Genomic DNA, 23,889 nt, shown 5'->3' with positions numbered 1-23,889 from the left:
TTTAACTTTGTCGATTTTCCAAAATGGCGAATGTAATTGAGTAAATTGAGTATATGCATTAAAATATGTTTACGAACGACAAATCTTGCAACAGAAATGCTTGAAATGTTGCGAAATGTCTTTAAAGACAACTGCTTACCAAAAACAAGTGTGTTTAAGTGGAATAAAATGTTTAAAGAGGATAGAGAATCCTTTCATTTAGGAATTCCGATTTCGATGATCATCCACTTTGCCTTATCACCATCATGCATATCAAAACAGAAAACTGGCACTCAGCGATCATCGTTTAACAATTAGAGACATTATTGAACAAGTTTCTATATGAAAAATGTGAAAAACAACAAAATCCATGGAGGAATAACCTATGAGATTAGCATCACAACAATGCATCTTTCTACCGAGCCATTATTATTCGTGAATTTCTGACAAATAAAAATTAACAAATACCGCTCCACAAGTTCCCTATTTATCTGATATGGCACCATATAACTTTTTCTTTTTACATGATTGAAATTGAATTGTCGTTTTCACCGTTTTGAATCCATTAATTAAATAAAAGAAGTTTATTTCATTTTATTTTATTCTTTTACAAAAATAACTTGAAGGCATATTTTGATGATTAGAAAAGCTTCTTGCAGAAGTGCATTATAATTGAAGGGGAATACTTTGTAGGAGATGCAACAAATTTTGACCAATAATTTGACACTACTTTATGCCATTATTCCGATTATTTTATGATTACGCCGACGTCCTGGCATAGGGGTAGCGCGTCTACCCCGTGATCTGGGCGTCTTGGGTTCGAGTCCCTGTTTGGGCATGGTGTTTCTTCCGTTGTTCTATCTGTGAGATATGTGAATGTTCCCTCCTGTAAAAAGGGGTTGTGCAAGCGAATGAGTGATGTTTGAGTAGCTAAGTCGTACTCTTGGCCCTAATTGGCACTACTGAAAAAACAAGAGACGCTCCCCCACCGGCTTAAAATCGCTGTCTTCGTAACAGCGAGCTTGTCCATGGCAAGTGCCATAAGAAACAACAACTTTATGATTACAGTATATTTAATAATACCGAATCTCAGAAGGTGTTTATTATTAAGATGCATATTATTCCGCAGTTTGCTTCAAAAACTTCTTGTTTCGCTCATGCGTTACTTGTGTTTACAATATCCGTATGTTTAAAAGCTTGAAATAATTGTATTTTTTTTTTTTACACTTTCTTTTTGTATTTATATATTTTTTTCTAATAACGGTGATGAAAGTTTATACTGCACATCACTTATGAGTCCCTCCCCCCACCTCCAATCAATTTAATCTTTTAAGGAATATGATTTATTCAGAGTTAAGAAGAGGGTACTTTCGCCAAATTTTAATTTTTGGTTCAAGCGATAATTCACCAGAATTGGCATCAGATTTAAAATGATTGAGACTTAAAGTTTAGCGGCGTTTTCTTTGTCCAAGGCAAAGTTCACAAACTTTGCCTTGGACAATGCCATGCTTTTAAATCTAGCAAACACTTTCACATAAGATTCATGTTTCAAACTTCATTGTGAGATATTATTTGTATAAGAGCTTTCTTGCATATGATTACAATTATTTTCAAAAATATTAGCTGCAAATTATGGTTCGGATATGAAAATACACGCAATCAAACAATAAATGAATAATCACAAAATCATTCTGGAATTATAATATATGGTATAAAAAGATACTATCTAAAATTGCAAAAAAAAATACTGATAAGGAGACATTTTATTTTAATATTAATTTTGCTTTACTAATATTTTTTCTTGAGATTTGGTGTTTATTATCTTGTCTTCTGCTAATATTCTTTCTCCTTCCTAAACATGATAATTGTTAATCACGAGATATCTCGTTTTGGAGGAGATGTCTGGGAGGCTGCTTATAAATTACATCGTAAAAACTCTTATGGGTTACTTTTATAGAGATTCTATTAAATAATGCTTATTTAAATTAATTAAATAACTCCTAGTACAAAATTAAAAATCAAGAATATCTTGCAGAAGCAAATTTATTAGAAAATTGAAAAACAAATACATACACAGAAGCTGAAGAAAAACATTGTTCTTTGTGGTATTTTTTAAAAACAGTCTTCAATACGAAAAGCTGGCTTCTCTTGTAAAAAATAAAAGTGTTTTTCTTTTAGCCTTGAAATGGCATGGTTTGGCAGTGTTTTTTCTTGATACATGGGAGAATTCTATAAAGAAACTCTTGCATATAGGTTTCTAAGAAATCTCGGAACTTCTTCAAAGAATGATGCTCTCAGATTTTTAAAATTTCTCCGATGAAATTAATTTTTTTTTATTGATACTTGTATACAGGAACCTGCAGTTTGCTTTAGCCATCAAAGCGTCAATACTCGCGGATATGGCGCATATTATTCATAAATTAAAATATTTGAAGTGCAATCGAAACTAAAGTTTTTCATCTGAAATGCCATTTTAAATAATAGATCTAAAGTACAAAAATTTAAAGTTAATTTTCTCATGTTCCCATATACATATTTGGAGATTTGGCATCCTCAAGATTTTATAATTTTTATCCTGATTTTTTTACATTAAAACTTTTGAAAAATTAAAATTATTCCAAAACTTATCTAACTACAATTGTCAATATTGCAATGTGTAAAAGCAGAATCCATTTATTACTCCTTGAATTAAAAAGGATCTATTTTTGATAGATTCGAAAAAACTTGGGTTCAAATGACATGTTTTTTACTTTAGAGAAAGTTTGGTAACCGTAAAAAGTATAATAACCATCGAGTTCAAGATTTTGATGACTCTACGCGCTTAGACCCGCGTTTTAGTTCGAAAAACACCTTTTTGGAAAACGTCAGTCTGTCTGTCTTGTGACAAAGGTAACTCAAAAACGCTTTGAGTTAGAAAAATGAAATTTATAAACGTTCTTTATACTAAACTTGCAGATTTCTATCAGATTTTGAATAAAATCTATGCAGAAGAAGTTCGTCTGTCCGACTGTTCAAATATGCATTAACACGATAACTTCAAAAAGGAAAGAGATACATAGATAAGGTTCGGTACACAGAATTAAAATCTATAGTACAGACACCTGCTAAATTTTGAGCCAATGCCAACAACGGGTTGATTGTCTGTCGGTCTGTATTTTCAGGAACATGATAACATGATAATTCAAAACCGCAATTACTTAAATAGATCAAATTTGGTATGGGATTTTGTGACTGCAAGTGAAAAATTTTTGCTTCAATCGTTTGCGAAAAATGTGTCTGAAACTTGAATTCGATTTTCGGACACTGAATCGGATAATTTCGTAAGGATTAATTGCCAAAACACTCGCCAAGGATGCCACGATAGATTCAGTAAAAATCCTAAACTAGCACCAAAGAAATGTTTCGTTACTATTGTACGCCAATGCCATGCAAAACATTCTCTGGCATGACATGCTTATTATAGAGTACGTGAGAAAGTTTTAGAAAGACCACTCAAGATGGTTTCTTTCTTCTTTTTTTTTCCAGAGCAGTAGTGAATTGTGATTAAAATTACTGTTTAATAAAATTGCCTGCTTAGAAATGAAAACAGAAATTTCCCTTCTATTTCCTTTTTGGAACTGGAAAGATGATTATTGAAAATAGAATTTTACTTTATTATTTTACCGTTGATAGTTAAAATATAGCTGTTAATTCCCGTGATTGCTTATAATAAGAAATTTTTATTAATTTATTATCATCTGTAAATTCCATTAAAGATCTGGAGTAAAGTCAAATTTGACCGGAAGATTTTAAAATTTCAAGATGTAGTTTATTTGGATTATAAAATAATTAAATCCTCTGAAACCAACTTATTTTATTCTAGAAAATAATTTCTTATAAAGGAAATAGAACTTAATTTTGATGAACAAAAATTTATTTGCAGCCATTTTTTTTATGATGCAGATTTTCCTATTGCTTTTGAATATAGTTTAATGAAAGTGTCTTTTTGGTTGCCATCTCAATATATATAAAAATGAATGCTTGTAAGTATGTTTTTATGCTAATCTATAGATTATGGCCAAGTATGAGGAAAGTTGGCACAAATGATTTTCGAGAAAATAGGAAAGCTTGTAATCAACTTTCCGAAGTCCAGATGTTATTTAACCCTTTAAAGAGCCATTTTTTTTCTAGTTATATTATGTTAAAATATTTTTAGGCTTGAAATTAGAATAAGAAAAGGGATTCATTTAGCTTATTAGATAAATTTAATTTGATTCATTAATTAATTTGGTTAATTAATAATTAAGTGTCAAATCAAGACGCATCATTTTGTGTGAAATAAAGAACTAAAGCATCTAAGTTTCTGTCTTTCTAAAAAAATGTGTCAGAACTTATGTCAACCTACATAAATTCATATGAAGATTGATAAATTTGATGGGAAGCATACTTCCCACGGCTCTAGAAAGGGTTAAAATATAACTTCAAAAAACTTAGCTGAGTTTTTAATGTTTTCCAGTTATCATTTGAAAATATTATCACAACAAAATAGATTTTTAGACTATCTTAAAACTCAACAATTACTTTTTCGATTTTTTTTTATAATTTAAATACAATTTGATACATAATCTGTAACAATTTTTTCATTGTTGTGATGAAACTGAAACTAATTTTATTGTTCCGTTAAAAAGCATTCTATCTCGAGTTTTTTTTTATCTGTTATAAAATTAAGATTTAAGAAATGGCTTTCTTTGAGTATGAGCTCCGCAATAAGTTTTTCACTTCCGTCTTCGTTTCATAGTATATTTCTTACCGTTAAAGTATATAATGCAGTTATTTCATAGAATACCTAGTTATTCCATGAAATAACTGATCGTGTCCGTTAAAGTGTGCAATATGTTATTTATTTGACACTTTAACTAATTATTTTATGAAGTAACTAGGTATTCTATAAATGAACTAATGAGAAACAGTTAAAGTGTAAAATAAACCATTTATCTAAAATGAAATGAAACTAATGATAGACAATTAAAATGAAAAAGAAGCCATTTATCTCATTAATGCAGCGTATACATGGTATTTATGGAAACGTACCATAAAATCATTTGTTACAACAAGGATTACTAAAATGACACTTGGAATGACAAAGAACATTATTTTTAAAACAAAAACATTTTTTATTTCTAAAACAAAGAAACAAAAACATAAATGCAGGTGGAACATAAATGGTGGAAGGTAAATGTATTTGTCGTGCGAGATATATGCTATAGATTATTTTACACTTTAACGAGCTGCAGATCGTTATTCTATGAAATAACTAGTTAAACCATGAAATACAAGAGAGTTTTACACTTTAACGGATACGATCAGTTATTTCATGGAATAACTAGGTATTCTATGAAATAACGGATTTCATACTTTAACGGTAACATATTCACGTTTTAATTTTCATGCGCAATAATTTGTAATGAATGCCTAATTCCATTAAATTTCTATTTTTAAGTCTTATCAAAATTTAAGACAAGTCTTAGTAAATTTATTATCAAGTAGAAATTTTGAATTAAGGCATCCTATACTAATAGTTTAATAGTCAATATGAATAAGCTGGTTCCCATTATATTTGCGATTGATGCATTATAATATTTTTACTCATTTTTCTAAGCTCACATTTAGCTCACAACTTTGTATTTGCACAGCTACGGTATATATTCACCGATTTTATATGTTTTTTTCTTTGGAAGATGTTGATACAAATGTAAGTATACCCTTTCATTTGCTATGAATGTTCCTTGAATTATTTATAAAAAAACACATTCTTGCGATATTAAAATTCTGATGATTGATGTTTTTATTATATCTATATCTATACTTATAATAAAGCTCAATGTGTGTCTGTGTGTTGGCGCTCTACAGGCCAGAGCAGTCAACCTACAGCTACCAAATTTGGTACATGTATACCTTGGAGGTCGGAAATGTGCACCTGGGGTCCCTTTTTTCGAATTTTTAATTAAAATTTTAATTATTAATTAAAAACTAACTTTCCCGCCAAAAAAATCTTCCATTTTCCCCACCGCCAACTTTTCCGCCAAAAAAATCTTCCATTTTCCCCACCACCAAATGAGTAAGGCTTCAGTTTTTTTTTCTCCCAACAGTAATGAGGCTAGGGTTAATATTTTTCGGCGGCTTATTTCAAACGAATCTGGTTATTTTCTTAATGTTTGATGCATTTAAAATGAAACATTGTTAATGAATCGATCTGTTCATCTAAGAAAATTTTGTTGACAAATTCTTGAGATATTACATAAATTAAAAAAGATATTCTTTAGTGCCCATAAAGTTTAAACGCTGAGTGACTCTATTTTCAGTAATCAGATTATTAAAAAAAATGCTTTGTTTCAGTAAAAAATATTATTATATTAATTGAAGATTAATTCTTTTTACTTTAATTTAAAGCATAAATTCTACGGGTGCTAACAGAAAATGAGAGAGATACATATTACGTTATAACTGAAGGCCTTTATAAGATTATGAATGAATTATATGACAATCAAAATTTGAAGTTTTAAAATATTTTGATGAAGAAGCTATTAAAGTAGGAATTGCATAAAATATTTAATTATTAAAATTTTAACGAACATTAAGATTGGCGAACCGGCTGGTCGCCAAAGGCGATTAGTCTATAAATAAAGCGCACAACGCTATATTCCATAAATATTGTGGAAAATACGAAATACAAGTAATAACAATACATGTTTACAAAAATCAGCTATTATAGAGATTATATACAACCAAACAGCAAGAAATTAATTAACTTACAGCAATTGCGCATTGCGACTGCAGCTTCTAACATATTCTCCATCGAAAGATTGACTCTTCCTTTGAAAGCCTTCGCTTGTATATTCTATTAATAAGGTATTCCATGTGGAATTCTCTAGAAGAATCATCAAATTTCGGTTTCTAAGGAAGACATGGCTACAATTTATTTGCTTAAACCTCCATTTTTCTAAAAATTCTTCACCACGTCGGGAACCGAATCATTAAGAGTTTTTGCAAATCTCTTTCCAGTTATAAAACTAATATGGCTGAAAGTGGTATTATAGATTCGTATCAGTATATTTAATAATCATCTTCTTTATATATAAAGTTGTATTCTGTAATGATTTATAGAAGCATTATTTGAGAAATTTATATCGCTGGCATATAAAATCGCAGTATAGATGATGTGTTTCCTTTATGGGGCACACATCAGATTTATGATGTGTGCCCCATAAAGGAAGGTACAAATTTTGAGAGTAAGTAATGTATATAGACACAAACTATTTTTACAAAAGAAAACGGAGTCGCAAAGGCAAAGGACGATCTTTATAGCATTAAGTAAACGGAAGATATTCATAAAATAAAGACTAAATGAATATTATATATATATTTTTTAATTTTCGTAGTTACATATCTTTTGTTTATCGAATTATTTACACCTTTCTTTCTTTTTTTTAGAAACTTTCAATGGTGTCTTTATTCTTGGCAGGTAAGACACAAAATGAATTTCGAAAGCTTGAACATATTATAAAAGTGGCCCACGCTCACATGAATCCACTTTTCCCTGTTATAGATGTGCAATCTGAGGTGAGATATGCTTTTTGCATAATTGTAGTGGAATTTTGAGTTATATGAATAATTTGAATGAATTTAACTCTAAATACTGTTATCAAATGTATCCGAAATATTTTATTAAAAATACATCTATAGCAAATTAGAAAATATCGTCTGAAAATGTTGATTAAACTTTTTAATAACTTTTATAAATATTTGGCAACAGTCATGTATTCATTTCATTTTATCGTCTGAAAATAAATTTATTTTTAATGAGATAAGAAAATTTTTTCGTTGCTGTTTTTTTAATGGCAAATGTTATTAAGAGAAGAACATGCATTGAATTTTGTTTTCGCAATGAAATTCCTGCTACAAAATCATTTAATATGTTGCAAAAAGCATTTAAAGATTATTGTTTATTGAAAACATCAGAATCTGGAATAAAAACTTTAAAATGGTATAGAATCCGTCATAGATGATCCGCGTTCTGTAAGAGTTAGATATAACATATATTTCTTAATCTTTCTTTCTTTCATTTCGCTTTGTATATATCAAGTATGAGAAAATAAAACGATCAGAAAATAAAAAAAAAATGATTAAAAGATCTTTTAACAGCTTTATAAAGAAAGAATCTTTGATTTGTATAAAATCGGTTATATTTTCATTTCATTTTCCAGGACTATTTGTTGCTAAAGGATGAGTTGATTTTTCTCGAAACAATTCTGCTTCAGGTTTTAGGTTTGTAATATTTAATTCCTTATGTGCTTAATTATTGACAAAAATGGTATTCATTCATTGTATTAAAACTTTATGCAGCATTACGAGAAAAAAAGTAAAAAAAATAAGTCCAAAATAGTGGTTTCGCCTAAACTTTCTTGTATACTCTGTAATACAACTTATCCCCCCCCCTCCACATAAAATCATGAATCTTAAGAAAGACCAGGAATGCTTTACATGACACTGAAGAACATCTTTGAGGTGAATCTAACATTCTTACTGAATCTATTGTACAAATGTGTATTTTTTCATTCGATTGTAACTACACTTGATGCGAAACTACAATTGAAGTCGCAAGAATAACATTCTAAATTTCATTGATTTAAATCATAGTATTTACGAATTATTGCTTTTACATGCTACGAAAGTACATATCAGCAGACGATCAACCCTTTCAAAAATTTGGTACAACATTTAATAAAGTAAATTTCAGATATTACATCAGTGAACCAAATTTCATTTGTCTAGCTCTTTGAGTTTTGAAGTTTGTTATCCAGCTCACTTGTATTTGAACAGATAGACAGTTTTCCTCTGAATTGATTTCGTTCAAAACTTGATAGAAATTTTTTGGATTTGGTCTAAAGCCATTTACCCAATTTCATCCGTCTAGCTCAAAGCGGTTTTGTGTTATCGTATTCACAGAGAGAGACATCATTCCAAAAGGAGGAGGTCCGAAACGAAGAAATTCTCACCATCTCGAATTATTTTTGAGGGTCACAAAACATTCTCTTCGTTTATGATAGAGTTAAGTCATATCACTGACTTCTCCGACCCACCCGAAGGCACACGGATAAAGAATACTGACTAACCAGACTGCCGCAACAGCAACATTGTCGGGAACTGTGGTTGAGTCCTAAGGGCCATCACCGGCCACGGTACCATCCTTCCCGAAGGAAGTACGTTCCGTCATCGATGGGAGAAGTCAGATCCCCCCACCTATTTATTCACCCTCCAGGGTGGCGAGATCCAACCACCATACCGGAAGCATCTCGTCCTCTTTTCGAGGTGCCCCCCGGGGGATGTACGACAGAGTTAAAAAAAAAAAAAGAAGAAAAATTTATTCATATTAGGTGATAAGTATGTTTTCAACGTATGATTATTGATCAGTTAATCATAGTTCACAATAACTCTAGAAAGGGTTGAAACGCCCGTTTCAAAACCAATATTAGTCACCACGACTTCTAATAAACTGTCACGTTAAGAACTTTTTTACTTGTTTTAAGATTTTCAAATTTGGAGTAAATTAAAAAGCCACATGAATTAAAAGGTAAATAAAGCGGAGTGAAAATTTCTTTAGCCAGTTTATTTTTATTTTTATTTTTTAATTTTAAAAATTAATTCAGATATCTTTTGTTCTATTTTTAATGTAATCTGGCTGTTCAGAATTTTGGCTTCATCTATTAATGGTGCAAAAGTAAATTTGATTTGAAACAAAATAGAAGAATAGAAGAATAGAACTAAGCCCCAAGATCAAGTTATTAAAAAAGATTGTAAACATTTCTCTTCAAATTAATACTTTTTTTAAAAAAAAATATCCTAAGGGTTTTGAGCTAAGATGCTAAAAATTCATAACAGTTCTAATAATTCTTAACTAAATATTCTTAACAGTCATATAAAAGTATCGAGGCCACGTTTCCTGCCTTCCCCACCCTAGTTAAGCCTCTGAACTGGCACTAGAGTAGATTGAACTTGGACACAGTCCCTTAGAAACATCACCCAAACGGGAATAATCGCTCCAAATGTCTAAAATTCTGCCCTACATATTATTTGTCTCAAGATCCCGTGAGTAGCACTTGTCGACACGTTCACTTCGTTAAGGGATGATACGCAGAAAGATGACCGGTTCTAACGTTTCCTAATGCAGCGAATTATCTCAGTTCACTCTATTGTTCACCCTAAACATCTCCTATTACCCCTTTTTGGCGGAATGAACGCCTCCTTACACATGTGCAAAAGAGAAGGGGTGGGGGTGTCGAATCCGAGAATGAACAGTAGTTGGATGATCAAGAAAATGCTATTGCGTGTGCTTTTATTATAATCGAAAAATATCCAGCATATTTCCATTTTCTAAAAGATGACGATAGTTCCAATTACTAATTTCAACAATCAATTAATTAGTTTTTAACCACAATTCAATTAATTGAACTTAATTCATAGCCAAAAATGTGTATCTTGTTGTAAATAATTTACTAATTAAATTTAAGAAGATACTAATTAATTTTAAGATTCAATTTATTTTGTTCATTTAAAGGTTTTGAAGTAGAAATAGAACTTCCTCATCCATATATAGTAAAAATATGTCAACTAATAAAAGGTGAGTACTAAACATTTAATGATAAATCTCTACATCTGTAATAATTATCCTCAAGTTGCGCGTTATCTAATTACAGATAATATTCTTGACTTTAAAAAATAATTGTTTTAAATATTAATTATATTTTATATGCATATCTAGTAATATTTTATTGAATTCTAGTTGCTTTGGCGATCAGTTCCTTGTTTGGTATCGACTTTCTTTAAATCGTTTAGATTAAAACTTCATGTCCGTGATTCCATCAAACTGTCAGACATTATAACTATGTTATTTTAATACTCTTATATATGTTCTGTTGATTGTTCATATGAATTTTTTTAATTGGAGATCACTTCCATGATGTCATAGCATTTTTATGTCTAAATTTATTTATTTAATTGTATCGTAATTTCTTGCTATAAACTACATAGATATTAAAGGTGATCCTTTTTTATCTTTTAATAATGAAAGAAACTCACGTGATCAAATATTTGACGAAACAATGAAAATTATTTCGATTTCATTTACAGCAATGGAAATATTGTCGTGAAATATATTAAACGTACGTTTAAAAGTCAAATAAATATAAATTATTTTACAATGTCTAAATTGGCATCATTCAAAACATGATTTTTTTTAACTTTAAACTGTGTAAAAAGCATTTTTCTATCGGTATATTTTCCGGAAGTTATAACGTAAAAAACTCTAGCTTAGTTTTTAATTATAATTTTTAAAAAACGCGCTCCGAGGTGTGCAATTACATTCTCCAAAGAATATTTGAGCCAAATTTGGTAGTTGTATGTCAAACGATTTGGTTTATAGAGCATCAGCACATACACAATACAGATGCACACAAGTGTATGAACACATAGACGGAGTGGATCAAATAATTGAGAGTACACCTTTCTTTTACTTGATAAATCCGTCTTTCAATATAAATAATGCATTAACCAGATGTGCAAACATGTTTTTTATTTTTACATATAACAATTGATGATTGATGATGTTTAATTTAAAGCAAAATGTTTCAGAAGCATTTTGAATAAACATATCCAGATTTTAGCCTCAAAAAAATTCAGAATACACCAATGAAATTTTTATATCTCGCATAGAAACAAAGTGTTAATATCTAGTTGCATGTCTTTTGGCCTTTAGAATGGCCTCTAAACGTTGTGGTACCGATTTGACCAACTTTTTGTGGTATGTGAAGATATTTTACTCCATTCTTCCTGCAACACTTGTTTTAAATTGCTTTTGTTTCTAATTTTGTGTTTTTGGATCGTTGTTTCTAATGTTGCTCACAGATTTTCAATGATATTGATATCGGGAGACTGTGGTGGTGTGTGTAACTGCTGTTTACAATGAAAAAGTCACCTCATTTTGATGTTATGTGCCGTGTGCTTGGGGCCGTTCTCCTATAAGGAAATGAAATTTCAATCTAAACTCAAACTTTAGCTTTGCTAAAAATTTGAGCGATCTTTAGATTGCTGTGACCATACGGTTCATCCAATTTGCTGCAGAAATTTCTCAAATCATAGACAGAAGCATAAGTGCCGAAACTGTGCGAAATGTTATTAGACAAGCTGGTTATTAAAATCGAATTGTTAGAGAGAAACCGTTCATCAGCTTGCAGATTCAGAAAAAGCGTTTGAAGTTTGCAAAAGATCATCAACTGAAGACCAATAACTTTTGGAAGAAAGTTATATTTAGTGATGAAAGAAAATTCAACATTTTTGCAGTGACAGCCTACGCACCGTAAACGTAATATTGCTTTGGATTCAAAAAATATACGTACTATAGTTAAACATGGTGGTGTTTGGAGTTGTATGGCTTTATCTGGGGTAGGAAATTTAGTTCTTATAGAAAGCATTATAAACCATATTTTCATTTGGATATACTTCGCAACGGTCTAAAGGAAGATGCAAAATATTTGGTTCTGATGGAAATTTCATTTTCCTGCGGGACAAAGACCCAAACAGAATGCACCTAACGCCAAAATATGATGTCTTTTTCATTGTAAACAGCAGTTACACACACCACCACAGTACCCCGACATCAATGTCATTGAATATCTGTGGGCAACACTTGAAACAGTGGACCAAAAACACAAAAATAGTAACAAAACCCATTTAAAAATAGTGTGGCAAGAAGAATGGGTTAAATGTGATGGGTTTTGATGTTTCAATAACATCAAAAATGGATCGAATCGGTACCACAACCTTTAAAGGCTATTATAAAAAGCAAAATACATGCAACTAAATATTGAAATTTTCTTTCTATGCGAAATATTACAAAAAAACTCATCTGCTTATGTTTATTTAAAATGCTCCTGAAAATGTTCAATTTAGAAGTTTTTCGTTGATTGTTCTTTGTTTTTACTTTGAATTAAATCATTTGTTATGTGCAAAAATAAAAACATGTTTGCAATTCTCGGTAATGTGTTATTTATATTGAAAGTCGGATTTATCAAGTAAAAGTAAGGTGTACTCTCAATTTTTTGAGCCACTGTACATTCATCTTTATTATTAGAATACTTTTCAAATCCTTTGAAAATATTTATAAATATATTCTTTGTGTTCCAAAACATTATATATCAGGAATATAACTTAAACTTATTAAAAAATTGAATCAGAATAAATCATTTGATGTTAGCTGTGTTCATTGTATTATTTATAAGCTGTAATTATAAAATGTAAACATACTTTTCAATATTTTATACTTCATTCTGAAGTTTATTAAATATTAAAATGGTAAATATTTGCATAACATGTCTTAAAACACAACCTAAACTGTTCTAAAGTCAGGATTATAAGACAGTGGAAACAGAACGGCATTTAATTTTTCAAAATATATATTAGTTATATTAATTATTTTACTGACAGCAACAAAGTATTTTTTCGTGAATTTACTTTCATTCAAACGTTTTAAAAATTAGACGACTGAAAAATAATATTTTGGTACTTTTTCTTTATTATTAAAGACCTTTGATCATGAAAGCTATTATTATGAGGTTCAACATTCAATGTATGTATTTCATTTGAGTAAACAGATTGTAATATATAAAATGATTAGATAATGATATGTCTGTTGTTGTTTTTTAATTAGAAAATAAATATATTTGATGTTCCAAGAATGCAATATTATTTTATTGATTTTTACGCATCCCTTTTGATTAAATTTTATTTCAAATGATTATAAAACTTTTCATATTCTTACTCTTTTTTTTTTTTTACAGGAAGTAAAGAACTGGCCATACGGTCTTATATTTTGGCAACAGCCAGGTAATTAAAATAGTTAATATGCATATATATATATATTATTCATGTTGATGTATATAAATAAAAGTGAAATGCTTAAATATCTTTGTATGCTATAGAATTCCAAAATTCTGAGAACATTCTTTTACAAAATTTGCTAACAAATTAAATTTTCACATTTCACTGCTACATCTTTAATCATTAAAAACTGCTTTCATGCATACAAAATGTTATAATATCATTAGAGTTACCACTCCTATCGAATAAAAATATTACAATTTATTTAAATAATTTTGTTTTGTTAAAACTTGTTTTTAAAAAATTAGCTTTCTGCTATTTTTAAAAATCGTCTGCTACGATGTGGGTTTTTTTTTTTCTTTCAAGAAGCTATATTTAAATATTATTTTCAAATGATATCCTCATTTCAATTAAAAATAAAATTGCAAACGATAAGAGAAATTTGTATATTGTTATTTTTTTTTATCTGAAAGTACTTGATGTTTATAAATATTATTACGTGAGAAAAAATTTGCTTATTTTCGTGCAAGTTGACTTTCCGTCCAGTGCTATTTGTAAATATATTTTAACTTTCTCTAGGATGTCTAAACTGCGTGACAGAAAATAGTTGATTTGATATGATGATTGTAACATCTATACATAGTACAAAATGAAGTCTCCTAAAAGCGTCTGTATATTTGAACTCGAAAAACTCGTGAAATACTTTACTGACATTGGAGATATTTGTACCATTTTGTAGGGCATATATTACTAAAGGTTTTAGTATATTGAAGTCATGTCAAAATAAAAAAAGGAGTTTTATAATTGCGATTTTAATTATTTTCCTACTACGATTCTCGCATGCGTAAAACAGTAATATTTGTGCTTTGCACTTGTCCGCGTATGTGCAAAAACCTCAAACTGCGCATGCGCAAATTGCAAGACCTGTGGTGTGCATATGTGATACGTTTCTTTGTTTACATCTGATTTTAAACAGCGATTCAAACCTAATTATGCCCAAAAGAAGGAAATCCGAAAATGATTTTATTTCAAAGTTATTCCTTGAGGCAGTAATTTTAACCGGCTCTGGTGCTGGTGAATCAGTTTTAAGACAAAAGATCTCTCTCATTCCAACAGATCTACCATTTTCCTTTAAACGTGTTCAGTTTCCAGTTAGACTGCGTTCCGCCAATATGTCAATAAATAAAGCCCAAGTACAAACGTTTCACACTGCTGGAAGTGATTTAAGTGAAGAATGTTTTTCTCTTGGACAACTTTATGTGGCACTTTCTAGAGTTGCATCCAAATAAAATCTTTTTGTCTTTGCACCAAGAGGAAAAAAAAAGTCAATATAGTTTACAAAAAAATTATTACGAAGCAAGCTGAATTTTATTTTCATATCAGATTATACAGAATTGATAAGCAAGTGTGGAACAATGGTTACAATGACTTATTTGTATATTTTAAAATTTTAAAACAGTTTATCTATTGTATATTTTTAGTGAATAGTTTTGTCTATGATCATAACTTATTTTTACCTTTTTAACAGTTTAAATATTTCTGAATGTGTGCTATAAAAAATTGTTTTGTAGTTAATTTTGATGATTTCTAAATATATTTTTATGTTTGTTTGATGATGCGTGACATGCCAATGCCATATCTGGTGGAGGCTAGATTTATGCAGGGTTTACACTCGGCTAGTAGGCAGCGCATACACAGAAAGGGACTGATTTATGTTTGTCACAATTTCATAAGATCGATTCAGGCATTCCATGTTTGTCTATAAATTGCCGTTTTGATACCTCTGAATTTTTCTTTTTCACTGCGTATCGTATTAAAATTATGGATAATTACACAAACAAACTTAGTAAAATAAATAAAAAGGTCAACATAGCTCAATTTGGAAAACTATAGAAAAAAAGATGGCAAATAAAATGAAAAACACACACACACACACAACCTCGCATCAGAAAGAACAAAGAGCAAAAAATGTCAGAATTAATCTCTGATAAGTGATTAATTTTTCCTGCCAAAAAAAACCCGCCAAATTCTACAAACGCATGCGCAGTAAGAAAAAAAAAATACAGCGGCATGTTATCCTCTCGACGGGACAATTACTTGCCATCAACCGAACAGCATTTCCCCACCTTTGTAGGCAGGCAGCCGTCTTATAACTGGCCGAGTATAAACCCGGCATTAAGTTTAAAGCTAATATTTCCTCTTGGATGTTATGCCACGGGCAACGTTGTGCGGGGTACTGCTAGTTTGTTATATTTTCAATGCTTCAAATCTTATCCACTATTATTGACATATAAGGGAAAGTTTTGCGACAATTCACTTAATTGCTAATTATTTAAATGCTGTTTATTTTAATTTTATTTAATTTTTAATATTTGGGATGAAAATATCTTCACCCCAGAATATACGGGTCAGCTAGTACTTACACAACTCATAAATTTCAATTATTCATACATTTTCCTCCTTTTGTAAGAAATTAAATAATTTTTATTATGTTTTATTGTGTATATGTTGTGTATTTCACCAAGAAATCAATTTCCTTTAGTATTATGGCAAGTACATTGTGTTTGCAATATAATCCAAAGATTGTGGCTTGTGTGTGTATCAACTTGGGTGCAAGATGGTCTCGGGTGGAGGTAAACACTTTAATTATTTCAGTTCTTAACTTAATTTTCTTTAGCTAGAAAAATGTTGGATAATTATGGCTGTAAAATAATGTAGAGCATTTGAAACTCGACTGTTAAAAAAACAACCAAATTTGATCTACATACCAATAAACCTATGTGGTTTCGGTTTATACAAATAGAACCCTCCCCCCCCCTTTTTTTTTTGGTATCTGTTTTGGCATCTTTGGCAATATTGAGCTATAGTCTTAGTTTGGCTAGTTAATTAATCAGAAGAATTATAAAAATTCTAATTACTCTACAGATTTTATTTTTGTATCATTGAAAAGAATGGTTCAAAGAATTTGATTTTTCAAGTTTATAAAAAAATGCATTCTTTGGAATGTATTTTCTCGCAGAGAGCAGCAATTTAAAGTAGATATTTCTTATGGCTGCTGTATTCGACCCTTTAAAGTAACCAAGAGCTCAATCTTCTCTTTATACACAATTTTCAGGTGACCTCACGGCCTACGGAGGCTTGGTGAAAAGGTTCCATCTTCAAAAGAGTTCCAGGTTACGAAACTCGATGCCCCGCCGAGTAAGCGGGTCTGGTGTACGCTAAATCCATCAGGACCAAATGTCTGCAACCTAGAACTTTAATCGAAATGCTAGGGTGGTATAAAATGTTGACCAAATTTTGTTACTTTGGCTGAATAAATTTTTTTAAAAAAAATTCGAACTCTAAATATTTTACGATATTTTATGACCTTTTGTATTATATACAATCTTTAAAAGTATTACTTAGAATAACTATTATAAAAGCAAAAATATACTAAAAATGAATTCAAATAATTGTCTCCAAATATTGATTTTTATCAGTTGTCAGAAATATTCTATTTGTTGGCTCCCACTGTCCGATAACAGCTGATAATGCTGATTAATATAATTAAAATATTCTATATCTTGTTGCTCTAGGAATTTTTAAATGTTTGATTGGATATCTATTTAATATTACTAATACTTCTTGCAATTTTCTTACAAATTTTATTTAGACAATTCTATCTTATAACTTTAAACAAGCAATTCTGGTGTGTATAATATATATAAAATATAAATTAGAATAACTAACTATTAGAATAAGTATATTCAACTTCCGCTTCAAAGTGAAGTGTGGGCTGTGCAGTATAGGGGTCAGAACAAAATGGCTGACGCGTGTGTTAGGGGCATCGGTTCAAACCACTCTTTTTGCTTTATATTTTTTTACTAATAAATGTATAAGATATTAAAAAACACACAGCACTTGTGTATATGTATTCTACGCATATCTATATCATTCATAATTATCAGACTATGAAATTAACCACTTACAGTGTCAATTCACAGGTGCATGTGCCAAAAACAATCCACACAAAGTAGCCAATACCTTATGGAAATCGGTTCAGTTCAGTTATATTAACCTCCCATTTTAAAGCTACACTAGGACTATTTTAGGAAGGACCTCGCAATTTTGAGCCGTGGTCGGATGCAGAGGACGGTGCCTGAGCTGGCATCCCTTTCTCTTAACTTCCATACCATACCTGCGGGAAGTCAAATCCATCAAGACCAAATGCTCCGACGGATTTGACGTGCACCAAACACACTTGCACGACGGAGCTTCGGTGGATTTGGGTCTCGAGCCTGTAACTTACAGGTTCCAAAGCCGAGACCTTACCAATTCACCGTAACCCCTTACAAAAATCGTAAAAATATTTTTGTCTTCTAAATAAATTACTTTTCGATCTGAGATTGTGTTCCGACGAACCATCTCAATCGATGGATCGCAAAGATCATTTTAACTTCTGTGACAATTGTTTGCTGACTTATTTAGCACGTCCTTTTCGATTCTGTTTCTCGATGTGTCTGGCACGTCTTTCCTCAGCAAGTAGTTAAAAAAGAATATATATATGTGTGTGTGTGTGGTATGTTTCACACACGCGCAGTTTAAGATTATTTAGTACAAATGCTCATATTTCGTAAAATATTCGATGTATTTAAAATGAATCCTTATATAGTGCACCAATGGCGCATTGTTATATTATCTGTGAGTTTTGCATAATTTGATAGAAAACTGTGCAAGTTATAAGCAAAAAAAAGAAAGGAAGCATTAAAAGAAAAGAAAGAGAAACATGCGAAAGAATTTTGATTTTTAAAAAACATTTTAATATTAATTTATATACTTTTATTTTCCTTTTTAAAAATATTTTTATTTTCCAAATATACGAACTCCTTTTACAAAAATGCATTTAGTACAATGGTTTGCCAATAAAATCATGGGAGAAAGTTTCAAATCATTATCAACTTCCAGCGAAACTGGGTGAAACAAAATCGTTTCTTCAACTTCTGATAAGTTTCTTAAGTATACTCGCCACAAAATCTTCACATTAAAGATGCAAGTTCAAGTGTATTCTTTACGTGATAGAAATTCAAAGACAATTCTTTTAATCTTTTTGAAGTAATATGTGAAAATTTGAAAATGTGCAGATTCTTTTGACGATATAGTTCATCTTAAAATTTTATTTGGAAAATAGTAATTATAATTTTCTTATATTATTCTAATCCATCCTTAATTTATTGTCAATAGATCGATTCAGGATCTGAAAAACATCCTTGGTTTTACTACGTTGATTCAACTTTAAATGCAGAATTTTTAAATGGTAAATTTATTTTCTTTATATTTTTGTCTTTAGATTGTTATTTGTAGTTAAAATGTTGCATATGTAAGCTTAATTTTACGCCATTTATTCTATTATATTTATACTGTTTCTAAACGCATGGAGAGTTAAACGATATTGCTTTCTTTGCGCGGTTTTAGATAAAAATCTATCTAATCTTGACGCCAATATTAAATTCTTTGCAACTAGTTGCTAGTGCAATGCAACACAAAGCAGTGCCAATATTTGAGTTTGGTGACGATTGTGGCTCATATAATGAATAGTACAGGGTTTGATGCATCTTCTAAGCTATAATTTTACTTCGGTCGTTTAAGGGTGCGTCTCTTCCCTTTTTTATATTTAGTAAATAATGCAACAATATTCACGTGAAGCATAGAGCCATTTTGTCTGTAGGAAGCGTAAAGTCGAAGAAAATTTTGGAAAAAAAATTGTTATGATATCAAAACTGTTGTTGTTTCTAATGGCACTTTAAGAAGTCAATTGTGGTTTTAAGCCAAGGGTACGTCTCTTGTTTTTTCTGTAATGCCATCTAGGGCCAAGAGTACGACTTAGCTACATACACGTCACAACCCTTTTTACGGGGCGGACTTCATTTATGCATTTCATTTACTCATCCACAGATCGTAATTTAGACCTGAATCAAAGAACGATCACCCCTGATCTAGTACCCCCAGTGGTATTACTCTCGACATGGAGGACTTTGTGACCACGACAGACTTATACATGCGCCAGCCACCACACACACAATGAGTCTTCGGACTCGCAATCCAAGGGACGCGAATCCAACGCCTTACCAACCAGGCTATCCCGGTTTGTTACGTAATTCGGAAGAATATTTTTATTATTTTTATGACATTTATAAAATTCTTTTGACAGAAAAATAAATCCTAAAAACTGTATCTCCTCATTATTTACAATTTTATTTTTACAAGATTTGCATCGATTTTGATATACTAGTCGCCTTTGGCAACCTACTTGTTTGTTCAGAATATGACTATTTCGAGCTGCGAAGCTATTAATGCATAATGCATTTTTTAAAATTTCATCTCATTGCTTAATAAGACTGAAATATATAAATGAAATGGAATGAATCTACAGCAAAGTTTTGTGTGGGTAAATTAAAATATGCATATGTTGCCATTAATGTGTATAATTCAAGTACTTTATGCAATTCTTATTTAATGAAATGTCATATTGCAAGAAATAACTGATTTTATGCTTTAGCGATGCAAGTCATAGCGATTACCTGTCTGGCAGCAGTTAGGACTAATTCTGTGCTGGATTAAATTTTGTTTTAACGGAAAAATCTTGATATCGTTTATATATATTTTCGCTGACTGAATGAGAGTTTCGGTGACATCGTGAACTCTTTTCCGAGAACTCTAATAATATTTTGAAACTCCGTTAATTTGCTAAATGAAGGTGTTGAATTAAATACAACTGTAACAGCATTTAATGAAGTATTCTGAAATGACCATCTCACGATGATTTGCTTATATCTGATTGTTGCCATTCGACATTAAGCTATATGGTCGATTTTTCTGCTACGTACGCTATCGTCTTATATAGGGCGGTCATAAAAACACTTCGCCGATATATGTGTCACTAACAGCCTGTTCGTTCTCAAAATGAGGGTTTAAAGACACTTACGTTCCCTTAGCATAAAAGTTCAAAGTATAAGAAAGTTTATGCAAGTGAACATAAACAAAATATGAATTACCTGCAAAAATAACAAATGAAGTAAAAATAAAACGGGAAAATAAGAAATAAATGAAGTAAATATATAAACAAAGAAGTGGAAATACATATGCAGCAGAAGATAATGAATAATTTCGAAAATAACAGAAGAAAATAATTTTAAGTCAAAGATATGATTTAAAAAAATTAAAATAAGTAATCAAGTAAACAAAGTGAAAGAAAAATAATTACTAGATGACTATCTGCAACAATTCAGAAAATGATTGTGAGGAACGATTGGTAAAAAAAGGAAAAAAAAAATGCAAAATTTACGAATTCCGATGAAATTTGTATTTGAATTTTTTACAGGTTATTTTCGAATACTATTCCAGAAAAAAAAAGTAACAAGATGTGAGATCTTACAATGAAAATTATTTATCCAATAATATATTTTTCAAAATTAAAATTTAGTATTTTCTCTTCAATTTCATTCATTCTTTTCAGAATTAACAGATGAACTTGGAAAAACAATATTAAAAAATTTAATATCAATGGTAAGTTTTTTTTTATTTGGTTTTATATCTTGTAATGAATTGCAAATTTCTCTCTGTTTCAGCTCTTGTGTTTCATATAGAACTCTTAGTTCATCTTCTTCGTTTTCTTCATTCTGTCTTGTAATTTCATTCTATTTTAAATAATAAACTTTTTGTCTCGGTATAAAAATAGTACAGTCTCAATATTTCAATCCTCTCTGCAGGAGGGGTTACTTCGAAATTTTCTCGCATACTCCCTAATAAATTTTTTATCTCTCCCAGCAGCATTAAAATTGAAAACTTTAATCAAAATTATGAATGGGACAAATACTCACATTTATTTAAATCTCACGCATGAGCGTTTTGTGCTTCTTAGTATAGTGAAGAAAATGTAAATGCGTTTTAGATTTCGTTTCTTTTATCATCCAAAATTTGAAACAAAATTTTTTGTAACAAGATGGCATGTCAATCATCATCTAAGTTATGGCGCTTTTGTTGACCGCTTTGTTATTTGATCACCGGTTGACCGTGGACCGAATTCAATTAGAAATTAACCGAAAAATATTGAAATAAATTAAAAATTAACCGAAATGTTTGCTATTTTTCCATAGTAACATAGGAGTAAATTATCTCACATTTTAAAATTCAAAATCTCACTGCAAAAACATTTTACTGGGATTAATTTCATCCCTGTGCAATTTCAATTAAATTAATATTTTTTAAAACTTAATAGAGAACTGAATAGATGCAAACGATTTTGAAATAAGGGAATTTGTAAATATTCCATTGCAATGCAACGTGGAAATTTGACCTTTAATCTACCATTATTTTTTGATATTTGTTTATTTTTCTAATATTTTTGAAGACGTTTTTTATTGCTTTAAAAAAGCAAGTAATTAATATTTGTAACAATATTTTTTTTTTCATCGAAAGACAAAATTATAATCTCAGATCTGTAGTTAGAAAACACCAAAACACTGAAAAGAAAATTTTAAAGCATATGTTTAACAATTTATATTAGGAAAAATTATTAATTATACTTTTTTGATATAAAGAAAATTAGCTATCAGCGCTGTTTAAAAATCGTTTGGTTCTCATATCTCTTCTCTCATAATATCATTTTAATTAAAAAACATTTCAGACGATAAAATGATTTCGTGATTTATAATATTTTATACAAAAATAGTTTTAAAAATGAACTTATTTTAATACCAAGCAGAGCCATATATGTCAGTTGTTGTTACTAAATATGCTAATGTAACTTTTCTTTATACAGAATTCTCCTGTTCTTACTTTAACAGAGATGCCTTCGATTCCTGAAGAGGTGATTGTGCCAGGTGTATCAAATGTTAAAGAAATCGTGGTGAAAATCCCAAGAGATTTTGTAATTGTAAAATAAAATTCACTCTTCTTTTATTTATTATTGTTATTTTCCTCTAGAAGAAGCAATGATTTCTGATGTATAAAATGTTAAAAAGTTGCGTTAAGGGACCCAAAAGGTGTTTTAAAATGAAGTTCCTTCCTTCTAAATGAAGTTCCTTGTTCTAAAATGAGGTTCACATTTTATTACTTTCTTCTTGAAGAAGTAGTTGTGCCTGATGTATTAAATGTTATGAAAATTATTTATTAGATCAAAAGAGATTTTGTATATGTGAAATAAATTTAATTTTTTCCCGTTGTTTTTCTTTTGAAGAACTCTTCTTTCACTTTATTAATTTATTTTCTATTTTATGTAACTATGCTTTAATTAAATAAAGTTATTTCCTCCCATTTCTTTTGAGTATAACATTTGAGTATTTTACTTAACCTCTTGAATTTTACAATTTTTACTTTCTAGTATTCGAAGTATAGCGAAAATATTGTAAACTTCAAAAAATTCGAATTCGGGATTTTGACCAATTTCCACATTTTAGATCATCATTTTCAACCATTAATTTCGCAGTTTTTTTTTTTTTTTTTTTTTTTTTTTTTTGAAAATCTCTGTTTCTCTGTGACAAAGATAACTCAAAAACTTTTGGCCTAGACTGATGAAATGTGGTATACGATCTTTACATTAAATTTGTAGATTTCTATAAAATTTTAAGCAAAATTCGGTGAGAAGAAATCAATGTGCCCGACTGTATGAATATAAGTTAGTATAATAATTGCAAAATGAAGAGAGCTAAAACGATAAGATTCGATATACAGATTTAGCTTCTATGTGTAGACGCCTATCACATTATTTGATCCAACTCCAATAAGGGGTTGACCATCTATCTGTACTTTCAGGAACATGAAAAAGCGGAAACTCAAAAACGAAATGACTAAAAATATATCAAATCTGATTCGTGATTTTGCGACTATAACTGTGGTTTTGTATCAAATTTCGATTTCAGTTGGCTGGGGAAAAACTAGTCTAAAAGACAAATTCGATTTCCGGGTGCTATTAATCGCCAAAAAACTCGCCAATAATTATACAATAGAAATCCCCCAGTAGGT

At 30.1% G+C, this 23,889-nt stretch overlaps 1 protein-coding gene across 2 annotated transcripts in view; it reads left to right on the top strand.

Annotated features, from left to right (window-relative positions):
• LOC129957517 (cyclin-T2-like) overlaps positions 1-23,007 on the top strand; it is a 31,919-nt gene extending 8,912 nt beyond the window's left edge. Inside the window, exons 3-11 of one of the 2 annotated variants that reach the window (XM_056069854.1) lie at positions 5,629-5,710; positions 7,450-7,578; positions 8,223-8,283; positions 10,574-10,636; positions 13,851-13,896; positions 16,433-16,523; positions 19,111-19,183; positions 21,383-21,432; positions 22,688-23,007. In XM_056069854.1, the coding sequence (XP_055925829.1) occupies positions 5,629-5,710; positions 7,450-7,578; positions 8,223-8,283; positions 10,574-10,636; positions 13,851-13,896; positions 16,433-16,523; positions 19,111-19,183; positions 21,383-21,432; positions 22,688-22,810 (718 nt within the window). In that variant the 3' untranslated portion in view covers positions 22,811-23,007. The remainder of the gene's footprint in view (positions 1-5,628; positions 5,711-7,449; positions 7,579-8,222; positions 8,284-10,573; positions 10,637-13,850; positions 13,897-16,432; positions 16,524-19,110; positions 19,184-21,382; positions 21,433-22,687) is intronic. The other variant, XM_056069855.1, reaches the window with a different exon arrangement.
• Positions 23,008-23,889: the final 882 nt, after the last annotated feature.

The sequence above is a fragment of the Argiope bruennichi genome, chromosome 11, assembly GCF_947563725.1.
Source record: "Argiope bruennichi chromosome 11, qqArgBrue1.1, whole genome shotgun sequence".
In the NCBI taxonomy this organism is placed as follows: Eukaryota; Metazoa; Arthropoda; class Arachnida; order Araneae; family Araneidae; genus Argiope; species Argiope bruennichi.
Note: the sequence above shows the minus strand (reverse complement) of the source record. Positions and strands in the feature narration are given on the sequence as shown.